Source organism: Bufo gargarizans, chromosome 2 (assembly GCF_014858855.1).
Source record: "Bufo gargarizans isolate SCDJY-AF-19 chromosome 2, ASM1485885v1, whole genome shotgun sequence".
Taxonomy (NCBI): domain Eukaryota; kingdom Metazoa; phylum Chordata; class Amphibia; order Anura; family Bufonidae; genus Bufo; species Bufo gargarizans.
In genome coordinates this window covers 692912904-692925525 of record NC_058081.1, presented here as the reverse complement: position 1 = coordinate 692925525, position 12622 = coordinate 692912904, and the positions used below count along the sequence as shown (strand labels likewise).

The 12622-nt window shown below is 46.1% G+C and overlaps 1 protein-coding gene across 1 annotated transcript in view; it reads right to left on the bottom strand.

Annotated features, from left to right (window-relative positions):
- MCAM (melanoma cell adhesion molecule) overlaps nt 1–12622 on the bottom strand; it is an 87801-nt gene that overhangs the window by 12878 nt on the left and 62301 nt on the right. Inside the window, exons 12-13 of the mRNA XM_044282350.1 lie at nt 5617–5764; nt 5276–5317 (exon numbers count right to left, since the gene is read on the bottom strand). Of these exons, the coding sequence (XP_044138285.1) occupies nt 5276–5317; nt 5617–5764 (190 nt within the window). The remainder of the gene's footprint in view (nt 1–5275; nt 5318–5616; nt 5765–12622) is intronic.

Below are 12622 nucleotides of genomic sequence, written 5' to 3'. Positions count from 1 at the left end.
GACATTGCAGCACCAAGAAGGACACGCAGTAAAGTTATCCAAATCGAGGACGCTGTAGGTGTTAAGATCTGCAAATGATTAAATTATTAAATTTTCAAGCACCTAGCTCCAATCTGTGGCTTGTGGGAGGGGCATAAAAACCAGATTGGAAGCAACGTTTTTTAGTCATATGAAACCTCAGAAATTGGATCAGGTCATGTGGGATGATTGTGTGATGCCTCCTGTTCCTCAACTCCTAGTTATAGCCACTTGTTGCAAACTGAGAGAGCCAGAATCCTTGAACTGAGAGACCTTGGATCATTACTCCAGCAGATCCATGTGCACCTAGGCCGAGATGTCAGCACTGTTCAATGTCTATGAGGTTGGGAGAACAGTAATGTACTGGAATGACAACAAGGGGCGCACAGAGGTGAACCTTTGCATGGCCGTATCATCTGATTAGAAGATTGGTGGATAGTAATCCATTCTGTACTGCAAGTCAATTTGGACATCCCAAGCCTAGGGCGACAAACAGTGTCTACATAAACCATCAGATGGCAATTGCACAGCATTGGCTACGAGCCGGTCTTAAAAGCTATCATGGTGCACAGCATAACAGCAATGGAGGCTGAAACAGAGGTCTATCCTCTTTCGCAATGAGTCCGGCTTCTGTCTTAGACTCAGTGATAGCTGGAAACTGGTCTGGAGACCACGTGGGCAATGCCATGAAGAGGATTTCACAAAGGCACGTCACACTGCTTCTACTCTTGGTATTATATTGTGGGGTGGAATAATGTAGGTAGCCGGACCCCTCTACTCTTCATTTCTGGTACACTAACAGCTCAGTGTACATTGATCATGGAACCAGTGGTGCAGCCATTTTACCAACGTGTTCCAGGAGCCATTTTTTAACAGGACAACGCCAGGTCGCATGTTGCCCATGCCACTGTGAGCAGCCTGCATGGCCTAAATGTGCTACCATAGCCTGCAAGATCTCTAGACTTGTCTTGAGCATCATTGGGACATCGTTGGTCGGCAATTGCCAGCAATGGATCTTGATGATTTGTGTGCCCAAATGCATTCAGTGCGGCAGAACATTCCTCAGACAACCAGTAATAACCTCAATGATAGTATGCCAAGGCGTGTAAGTGCGTGTACTTCTGCATGTGGCACTTTTATATAAAAAAAAACCAAGATGTACTTTATTTATATTTTTATAATTTGCGGATCATTAACATATTAATTGATGCTGTACTTTCTATAATTAATTGACTTTTTCTTCTTGGAATTGCAACTTCAGTGCTGAGGAGTGTATATTGCACCATTTAAAGGGATTTTCCTGAACTCCAACGCTTATGATCTCAGGATAGATGATCAATATCACATTGGTAGGGGTCCAACGTATGACACCCCACACGTCATCTGCTTCATACTATACCAAGCAAAGCGTTATACATTATAGAGCGGCTGTGCTTGGTATTGCAGCTCAATCCTATTCACTTGAATGGGACTTCAGGAAGCAATGTGACCAATGGACACAACCACACAAGCCAAGGAAGAAGCTGTAGTGCTTTACTGAGCTAATCGACAGGGGTGGGGGAAGTTGGAACCCCACTAATCTGAAAAGAGATGATAGCTCATCATCATTTAGACCTGAAAAGTCCCTTTAAGGATCCTCAGTCTTCAAACCTTGCATATAGAACCAGAATATGTTTTTTGTTACACATTTTGTGGGAGCTATAGGCGCCCTTTTATGGTGACTCCATATGGTACCATATTCTGAGGGTTTACCCTCAGTACGTCACCGGAACTCAGAAAAATGCCTTTGCCCTGTGCAATTTAGCGCAGGGCAAAGGAGAGCATCGGAGCATGAACTGCTCCGATGCTTATGTCAGGGGGGCTGCCGGGGTGAAAATGGAGGGATGTCCAGGTTCAGCTCTGAACTTGGACAACCCCTTTAAATGAATGTCATATTCATATTACTAGGTTTGTATTATATAGTTTTAGTATCAAGTCAAAAAAGTTTAAAAAATAAATACATTTCAATAATTGTACAAAATGTACCATCGATCGTAATCAGAATAAATGATTTATTTTGTTCAACCTTATGTAACAAGATCTGGAAATCTAGTTCTTGTGTTTGCAGATAATGGATAGTCATCTCTTATCTAAGATTGTCTTATGTTCCCATCCTGAATAACTGCAGTGGTAATATATCAATGATTAGAACTATGGTAACAGAGCAATCAGATATGTATAAAAAGAATCCATGACACAGATAGAAAATACACTAGATAAAAAGAAGTTGTTGGAATAAATCTTACTTTGTGTGACTGTAATAATAACATATGGAAGTGATTACAATATTAGAGGAAAGGAGAAATTTATTGGGAAAACTGTACAATTGAAAGGAGGCTCTAGGACCCTGTGTGCACCTCTAGCCTGGATACAAGAGGAGATACGGCCTCTAGCCTGGATACAAGAGGAGATACGACCTCGAGCCTGGATACAAGATGATATACGGCCTCTAGCCTGGATACAAGAGGAGATACGGCCTATAGCCTGGATACAAGAGGAGATACGGCCTATAGCCTGGATACAAGATGAGATACGGCCTATAGCCTGGATACAAGATGAGATATGGCCTCTAGCCTGAATACAAGATGAGATATGGCCTCTAGCCCGAATACAAGATGAGGTACGACCTCTAGCCTGGATACAAGATGAAATACCGCCTCTAGCCTGGATACAAGATGAGATACAGCCTCTAGCCTGGATACAAGATGAGGTACGACCTCTAGCCTGGATATAAGATGAGGTACGACCTCTAGCCTGGATACAAGATGAGATACAGCCTCTAGCCTGGATACAAGATGAGATATAGCCTCTAGCCTGGATACAAGATGAGATATGGCCTCTAGCCTGAATACGAGATGAGGTACGACCTCTAGCCTGGATACAAGATGAAATACCGCCTCTAGCCTGGATACAAGATGAGATACAGCTTCTAGTCTGGATACAAGATGAGATACAGCCTCTAGCCTGGATACAAGATGAGATATAGCCTCTAGCCTTGATACAAGATGAGATACGGCCTCTAGCCTGTATACAAGATGAGATACGGCCCGTAGCCTGGATACAAGATGAGATACAGCCTCTAGCCTTGATACAAGATGAGATACGGCCTCTAGCCTGTATACAAGATGAGATACGGCCCGTAGCCTGGATACAAGATGAGATACCGCCTCTAGCCTGGATACAAGATGAGATACAGCTTCTAGTCTGGATACAAGATGAGATACGGCTTCCAGCCTGGATACTAGGTGAGATACAGCCTCTAGCCTGGATACAAGATAAGATACAGCTTTTAGCCTGGATACAAGATGAGATACAGCCTCTAGCTTGGATACAAGATGAGATACAGCCTCTAGCCTGGATACAAGATGAGATACGGCCTCTAGTCTGGATACAAGATATAGCCTCTAGCCTGGCTACAAGATGAGATACAGCCTCTAGCCTGGATACAAGATGAGATACAGCCTCTAGCCTGGATACAAGATGAGATACAGCCTCTAGCCTGGATACAAGATGAGATATAGCCTCTAGCCTGGATACAAGATGAGATATAGCCTCTAGCCTGGATACAAGATGAGATACAGCCTCTAGCCTGGATACAAGATGAGATATGGCCTCTAGCCTGGATACAAGATGAGATATAGCCTCTAGCCTGGATACAAGATGAGATATAGCCTCTAGCCTGGATACAAGATGAGATACAGCCTCTAGCCTGGATACAAGATGAGATACGGCCTCTAGTCTGGATACAAGATATAGCCTCTAGCCTGGCTACAAGATGAGATTCAGCCTCTAGCCTGGATACAAGATGAGACACAGCCTCTAGCCTGGATACAAGATGAGATACGGCCTCTATTCTGGCTACAAGATGAGATACAGCCTCTAGCCTAGATACAAGATGAGATACAGTCTCTAGCCTGGATACAAGATGAGATACAGCCTCTAGCCTGGATACAAGATGAGATATGGCCTCTAGCCTGGATACAAGATGAGATACAGCCTCTAGCCTGGATACAAGATGAGATACAGCCTCTAGCCTGGATACAAGATGAGATATGGCCTCTAGCCTGGATACAAGATGAGATACAGCCTTTAGCCTGGATACAAGATGAGATACAGCCTCTAGCCTGGATACAAGATGAGATGCAGCCTCTATAAGGGAAAATAATAATGGTCGGGTCTCCATCCCGATCGTCTCCTAGCAACCGTGCGTGAAAATCGCACCGCATCTGCACTTGCTTGCAGATGCTTGCTATTTTCACGCAAACCCATTCATTTCTATGGGGCCTGCGTTACGTGAAAAACGCACAAAGAGGAGCATGCTGCGATTATTACGCAACGCACAAGTGATGCGTGAAAATCACTGCTCATGTGAACAGCCCCTAAGAAATGAATGGGTCGGGATTCAGTGCGGGTGCAATGGGTTCAACTCACGCATCGCATCCGCGCGGAATACTCGCCCGTGTGAAAGGGGCCTTAGGTTTCCGTTCAGGAGAATGTTTTTGTAGCGGGGAAAAAAGTCCTACATGCAGGACTGCAGGAACTGAGCTTCCGACGCAAATGTCAAAGTAGCCTAAAGATGATATGCTTCCAGTCTGTAGCAGTCCAGGTTTCTTGATCACGAAACCACTGCAAATGAAGGTGTTGATGACTGGCTGTTAATAGCAGGACACCTAACGGGCGCTGTGATACCAAATTTCCTTCTGCTAAGTACCTAGACAAAGGGGTGTGTAATGAAGGAGCTACCTGTGTCTGCATGTTGGACAACTAAACTGCGAGAGCTGCTTGTGCTTGTCAGAGAATCAAATGATGGCTGTCTACTGGTGGTCTGTTTGGACCCTTCAAAGCCTATTGGCCATGTGTGCCCTCACATAACCACTGCTCCTAACGCCTCCCGACAGCTAGTTTAGAATGATTTTGGAGTTGGATTGTCAAAATCTGCCATGTGAAGGGACAGTATTGATAACAGCCTAGGGACAGCATGGCTAACCACCACTATGATACTGCTCCTATTCACCAGCACATCCGTGCACTTATGACATGATGGGGTCCCCTGCAACCTAACATTTGTGGGTAAGCCAAGTTGGCGTAAATTTTTTTGACTAAAATTTTACAACAATTTTTTTTGTATATCATTACATGGCATGAGTGCAGGGTACCACTGTGCAAAAAACTACATTTGTACCATCTATGTATCTAACAGATTTAATGTTGCACCTACCTCTGTGATGACCAGATACAGCTGTGGTTACGAGTCCGACTCCTTTGTAAACATAAAAAACAAATCAGTTTAGGTTTTTTATTCATGTTTACTCTGTTTGCCATGTACTTTTACTGCATGCATCAGGAATTTTCGCAAACCTTTCCTGCCGTAGTCATTCTCCTTACAAAAAGGTGCACTCGCAATACAGGCGGCGTGTATCGTGTTACCTTTTTGATTTGCATTTCAATTGAAGAGAGTGCTGTGGATTTCTCCTAGACGGATACTGATGTGGATGTGGCACCACCTTAGTGGCACCATAGTGCCGTTATTAGAGTGATGTAATATATTATCTGACTTACTTTCCTGTAGTTGGATATATTCCATGCTGCTGTTGATTTCATTCTCTGCCTTACACGATATTCGGCCATTCAGATGATTTTGAGTCACTCGGAAGTTCAATTCACTGATAACTTCACTATCAGATACATTAACAACATCAGCATCTACCTGCGGAATCAAAGGGAATGTGTCGTTAGAAAATGACCAACCGTTTAAATAGTTTTTTTGCTTCTTTACTTTTCCATGTCACTATGTATAGTTAAAGGGAGTCTCCAGCAGCAACATCATTATGATGTCATTATAGATTAAAAAAGGCACAATTATATTCATATTATATTAGTGACACTGCCTGTTGTGGATAGATCACTCTCCATCATCTTATTATAATCACAGGTAGGATTACAATGATGGGTAGCACTATATATATATATATATATATATATATATATATACATACACACTACTTCCAAAAAGTTAGGGATATTTGGCTTGTGGGTGAAATTTCAGGATGAACCTAAAATACACTCTAACTAGAGTTGATCAAACACCAAAGTGCTCGGGTTCTCAAGTAGAACATCTCGGGATGCTCGGGTGCTCTACTGAGCACCCGGGCACAATGGAAGTTAATGGGAGAACCTGAGCATTAAAGGATAACTGTCGTATATATATTTTTTTGTATTGGATTGTGGTGATTAATATCTCCTTGGTGGCCCTATTTCAACTTTTCACTGTGTATTCAATTACCCCTTAATTCCACAGTTTTGTTCCCTGTACTGCCTATTTTTATCTGTGCTTAAAAATCAGGTTGCTAGGCAGGGTCCGTCCTCTGTGTGGAAGGACGGAGGAGGCAAAAAGCAGGCAGCCTGCAAGGTCACATTACTGACAGCCAGGGACTGTAAGTAAATGATTAGAGCCCGGTCCTCCCCAGCAGCTGATAACAGTGCCTGGGCTGTGTGCACTTCTCCCTGTCCCTGCGCTTGGCAGACGCTCCCTCACTCAGCAGAGCTGGACAATGCAGAGTTGAAGCAGCGCAGACCAGGGAAGGGAGATCTGCCATCTGCTCAGTGTATAAATGAAAGCAACATGTGGTAAGAGGACCCCTTTGTGCTGCAGGAGATTAACCCTTTAGGGGGGAGGGCTCTGGTTACTGACACTTTTGGGGGGCTTTTGTTACTGGCTAGTGCATGTGAGGAGCTCAATGCATTGTGGGTAGTAAGGGCATGCGGGATTAGCCTCAGGGTGAGGGCAGTGGCGGCCATCTTAACTAAATAGTGAAATTGCCGTTTTATGCAGACTGGTTGCTAAGGGCTGAATCTTATTAAATATGGGGTAAGTCAGTCTAATAGTAACTGATTCTGGAATATCATGTTATTAGTAACTACATATATGAAAATTGAAATTAAGGGTCTAAATGTGACAGTTCTCCTTTAAACCAGGCACCCCCTGATCTGAAGAGGGGAGGGAGTCTGGTTCATAAGAAAAGGTCAGAAATTGATGGAAACACCACTGAAATAGCTCGGGAACAGCATGGGGAGGATGTCTGGATGTATCTTGGACTCTCAGGTCGCTGCTGGGAACGATGTTGTCCGAGTAGTACGCCACTTTTACAGACTGACAATAATATGCACGAAACCGAAGATAAAATCAATTTTAGAGGAAAAATTGTTAGGAAACATTCTTTCCTGTATATTTACTTCTATATAAAGTGCAAGTGCTGCCAAATATTACAAGGAAGAGGCACTCCGATACAACCTGTATATCACATAAAGGAGGGCCTCATTCACATTGTGGTACGATTGTTCAGGTAGTGGGACTCCTACACTCATTAAGCCTATGCACTAAGGGAAAGGGCTGCCAAAAATTACAAGGATCCGACACTCCAATGCACCCTTTATTACACATAAAGGAGGGCATCATACACACCCTTAAAAAATTATGATTGATGGCCTGCTGGTGACCCTCAAGGGAGAGGGAGGAGGAGAAGGGGGGGTTGAAGGCACTAATGTAGGTTGTGGCGGAAATCCTGATGGAAGTAGGGCCCGCAATCCTTGGCATTGGTAGCACCTGTACCATCCCAGGGTACAACTGGCTCCCGGCCTCCACAACGTTCACCCAGTGTGCCGTCAGGGAAATGTAGCGTCCCTGGCCACAAGCACTTGTCCATGTGTCAGTCGTTAAGTGGACCTTCCCAATAACTGCGTTGGTAAGGGCACGGGTGATGTTACGGGACTAGGGTGGCCAGACGTCCGGGTTTTGGGACGGACAGTCCGGTTTTCAGGCTCCCTGTCCTCCGTCCGGCGCAGTGCCTGGACGGACACAGGGATGTCCTCCTTTTCAGTAGCTCACGTCTCAGACAGCAGCATTGAGGCTTCTCTCACCCCTAGTCAGTCACTAGAGCCGCAGATATGGCTCCCTGTGGATGACTGAGGGGAAGAGAAGCGCCCCAGCTGCCCCCGTTTACCTTCCATTCACAAAGTTCTTCCCTCTCCTCCCCCGTGTTTTTTCCAGCCGATGGTGGGGGCGTGGCTTCACTGGCATGGGGCGTGGATTTATGTGGGTTGGGGGGCGTGGCGTGGGTCATTGTGGGAGTGGTTTGGGCGTTGTGGGTGTGGTTTGGGCCGGTCCGGCTTTCTAGGGTGAAGCCAGTGGCCACACTATACGGGATACATGCTAGAGTAAGGCGGGGACAGCACAACGGATAAAATAGTGGCAGCTGGGGACTGAGTAACGAGGGACGGCCACCGCCATCAGGCTGCGGAAAGTGTCCACAAACCTAAATGGCAAAATTTCCAGGGGCAACAATTTGGAAAGGTGCGCATTTAGTTCTAGGGCCTGTGGGTGGGTGTCTGGGTATTTGCGCTTTCGTTCAAAGGCCTGGGGTATGGACATCTGTACACTGAGCTGGGACACAGAAGTTGATGTGGTAGATGATGGTGCTTGCGAAGGTCCAGGTGCAGGGTGGGAGGCATCTGGGCCTGCGTCTTGGACAGGGGATTGGCCAGCACATAACAGGGGAAGAGGAGGCAGCGTTGTGACCCGAAGACACTGATTGTGGACCCAGGCGTTCGACCCACCTATTAGGGTGCTTTGATGCCATGTGGCGGATCATGCTGGTGGTGGTGAGGTTGCTAGTGTTCACGCCCCTGCTCATTTTGATACGGCATAGGTTGCAAATGACAATTCTTTTATCGTTCGCACTTTCCTCAAAAAAGCGCCAGACTGCAGAACACCTACCCCTTGGCAAGGAAGATTGCCACAAGGGGGTACTCCGGGGAACAGTTGCGGGCCTGTTTGGTGTGGCCTGCCTTCTCCCTTTTTCCACCCCACTGCCTCTTCCAGCCTGTTGCGGTGCTGCGGATCCCTCCCCCTCTGTACTGCTGTCCTCTCTCGGCTTGCCACCTTTCGAGGTAGGATCAGTGATTTCATCATCCACCCCCTCACTCACATCAACCTCCTGAGACATTAATTGCCTTTGACTTATTGGCAACTGTGTCTCATCATCATCCACCTCGTGAAACACTAATTGACATTCCCCACCGTCATCTTTTTCAGACTGTGGATGCTCAAGAGTTTAGGAATCAGTGCACAAGATCTCCTCATGTCCCTCTTCAAGCGGGCTTGGCGAGAGGGCCAAATCAAGGAATGGCGATGAAAAGAGCTCCTCGGAATATCCAAGTGTGGGATCATTTGTTTTCCAAGACTCTCCATGGTGGGTGGAAGGAGGATCAGGGTGAGGATTCAGTTGACCAGACTCTTGGCTACTGAGACTGGACTTTGTGGAAGACAGGGTGTTGCTTAACCGACTGGAAGCATTATCTAATTAGACTGAATGTCACTGATATTTCAGATGGGCAAACGTCACATAGGAGATGTAGCACAGGTAATGTCGCTGTCACCAGCAGCGAAAAAATTGCGCTGAATTTAACAGCCAAATGTAACACAACAGATGTAGCAAAGGTTGTGTCACTGTCAGCAGCGGCCAAACAACTGCACGAAATTTAGCGCAGGCTGCGCTAATAATATATATGGCAGCCAGATAAAACAATAGTCCTTAAAAGGACTAACAAACAAACCAATTCCTGTCCCTACACTATCTGTCCCTTCTGCTCTCCAGCTCTCCCTGACTAAGACTGAACCGAACCACGTGTCATCGGGTGCTATAAAGCACCCGATGACGGGTTCCGGCCAGCTAATCACTGTAATGCCAGTAGCCAACATGACTACTGCATTACAGTGAGTGCCAGTACCCACGCTCACGTTTATTGGCTGCGTAGCAGTCAACAAACGTGCGGGGATGAGACTCGAGCATTGCGCTAGAGTAAAAAAGTGTTAGGTGCACCCCTGCAGTTACATCAACGTGGTCTGCGTGCTAGATGACCTGCAAGGGTATCTGACCACACCACTGGGCACAGGAGTCACCGTCTTGCATGGGCCAGGAAGCATCTACTCTGGATGAGGGACCAGTGGGCCTCAGTGCTGTTCACTGATGAAAGTCGATTCATGCTGAGCAGAAATGATGGCCGCCAAAGATGTTGGAGTACGCTATGAATCATCCACTGTTGTCACCAGACGAGCCTTTGGTGTTGGTGGTGTTTCAGTGTGGGCAGGTGTGTCTAGCCAATAAAGAACTGCCCTACACCTTGTGAATGGTACAGTGACAAGCCCATACTACTCGAGTAACATCATTAATCCAGTCATTGTGCCTCCGCATGGACAACACAGACCTAATTTCATCTTCATGGACAACGATGTGCCAGCATATCGAGGTTGCATCATTAGGGAACAGCTGCTGGAGACTGGGGGACCTCAAATGGAGTGACCTGCACTTTCTCCAGACCTAGTCTCATTGAAAACCTATGGGATCAGCTGAGTTGCCGTGTAGAGGCTTATAACTCTGTACCGCAGAACCTCAATGACCTATGTTATATATATTGTGGGGACTCGCTCTGGTAGACAGGATTAGCGGACGCAGTGTAGAGGCAACAACAAGTTCTTTGGATCAAACAGTTCAGTGTTTTATTCACACTTTAGGCAAGTGACAAAACAAACAGTCATATTCAAACAAAAAATCACCTTGCGGTGTTGGTGGTAATTCACACCATGTGGCAACACAAAGAGTCCTTGCTCATAGCAGCACCAACCAGTTTTCACGCCAAACAGGTAGCAAGCCTTTATCCAGACACAATGCTCGCAGATCCCAACACAGAGACATGGCTTAGGCCCAGCTACCTATTCAAGGACAGCCAGGTGCTGCCAAAACCCGGACCGGTATTTAAAATCCGGTCCGGTATTTGACCTCACCTAGCTGTAAATCAGCCCAGCAGCACATGCTGGGAGGGAAATACCTGTTTTCCCAGACCAAACCTCTCACTGTGTCACAATATATACTGTATATATAGATATATATATATATCTATATATACACTGAACAAAAATATAAACGCAACACTTTCGGTTTTGCTCCCATTTTGCATGAGCTGAACTCAAAGATCTGAAACATTTTCTACATACACAAAAGATCCATTACTCTCAAATATTATTCACAAATCTGTCTAACTCTGTGTTAGTGAGCACTTCTCCTTTGCCGAGATAATCCATCCCACCTCACAGGTGTGGCATATCAAGGTGCTGATTAGACAGCATGAATATTGCACAGGTGTGCCTTAGACTGCCCACAATAAAAGGCCACTCTGAAATGTGCACAGTTTTGCCTTACTGGGGGGATGTCAGAAAACCAGTCAGTATCTGGTGTGGCCAACATTTGCCTCACGCAGTGCAACACATCTCCGTCGCATAGAGTTGATCAGGTTGTTGATTGTGGCCTGTGGGATGTTGGTCCACTCCTCTTCAATAGCTGTGCGAAGTTGCAGAATATTGGCAGGAACTGGAACACGCTGTCGTATACGCCAATCCAGAGCATCCCAAACATGCTCAATGGGTGACCTGTCCGGTGAGTATGCTGGCCATGCAAGAACTGGGATGTTTTCAGCTTCCAGGAATTGTGTACAGATCTTTGCAATATGGGGCCGTGCATTATCATGCTGCAACATGAGGTGATGATCGTGGATGAATGGCACAACAATGGGCCTCAGGATCTCATCACGGTATCTCTGTGCATTCAAAATGCCATCAATAAAATGCACCTGTGTTCGTTGTCCATAACATATGCCTGCCCATACCATAACCCACCGCCACCATAGGCCACTTGATCCACAACGTTGACGTCAGCAAACCGCTCACCCACACGACGCCACACACGCTGTCTGCTATCTGCCCTGAACACTGAAAACCGGGACTCATCCGTGAACAGAACGCTTCTCCAACGTGCCAGACACCATCGAATGTGAGCATTTGCCCACTCAAGTCGGTTATGACGACGAACTGCAGTCAGGTCCAGACGCCGATAAGGACGACGAGCATGCAGATGAGCTTCCCTGAGGCGGTTTCTGACAGTTTGTGCAGAAATTCTTTGGTTATGCAACCCGATTGTTGCTGCAGCTGTCCGGGTGGCTGGTCTCAAACAATCATAGAGGTGAACATGCTGGATGTTGAGGTCCTGGGCTAGTGTGGTTACACGTGGTCTGCGGTTGTGAGGCCGGTTGGATGTACTGACAAATTCCCTGAAACGGCTTTGGAGACAGTTTATGGTTGATAAATGAACATTCATTGCACGGGCAAGAGCTCTGGTAGACATTCCTGCAGTCAGCATGACAATTGCACGCTCCCTCAAACGTTGTGACATCTTTGGCATTGTGCTGTGTGATCAAACTGCACATTTCAGAGTGGTCTTTTATTGTGGGCTGTCTAAGGCTAACCTGTGCAATATTCATGCTGTCTAATCAGCACCTTGATATACCACACCTGTGAGGTGGGATGGATTATCTCGGCAAAGGAGAAGTGCTCACTAACACAGAGTTACACAGATTTGTGAACAGTATTTGAGAGCAATGGGTCTTTTGTGTCTGTAGAAAATGTTTCAGATCTTTGAGTTCAGCTCATGCCAAATGGGAGCAAAACCGAAAGTGT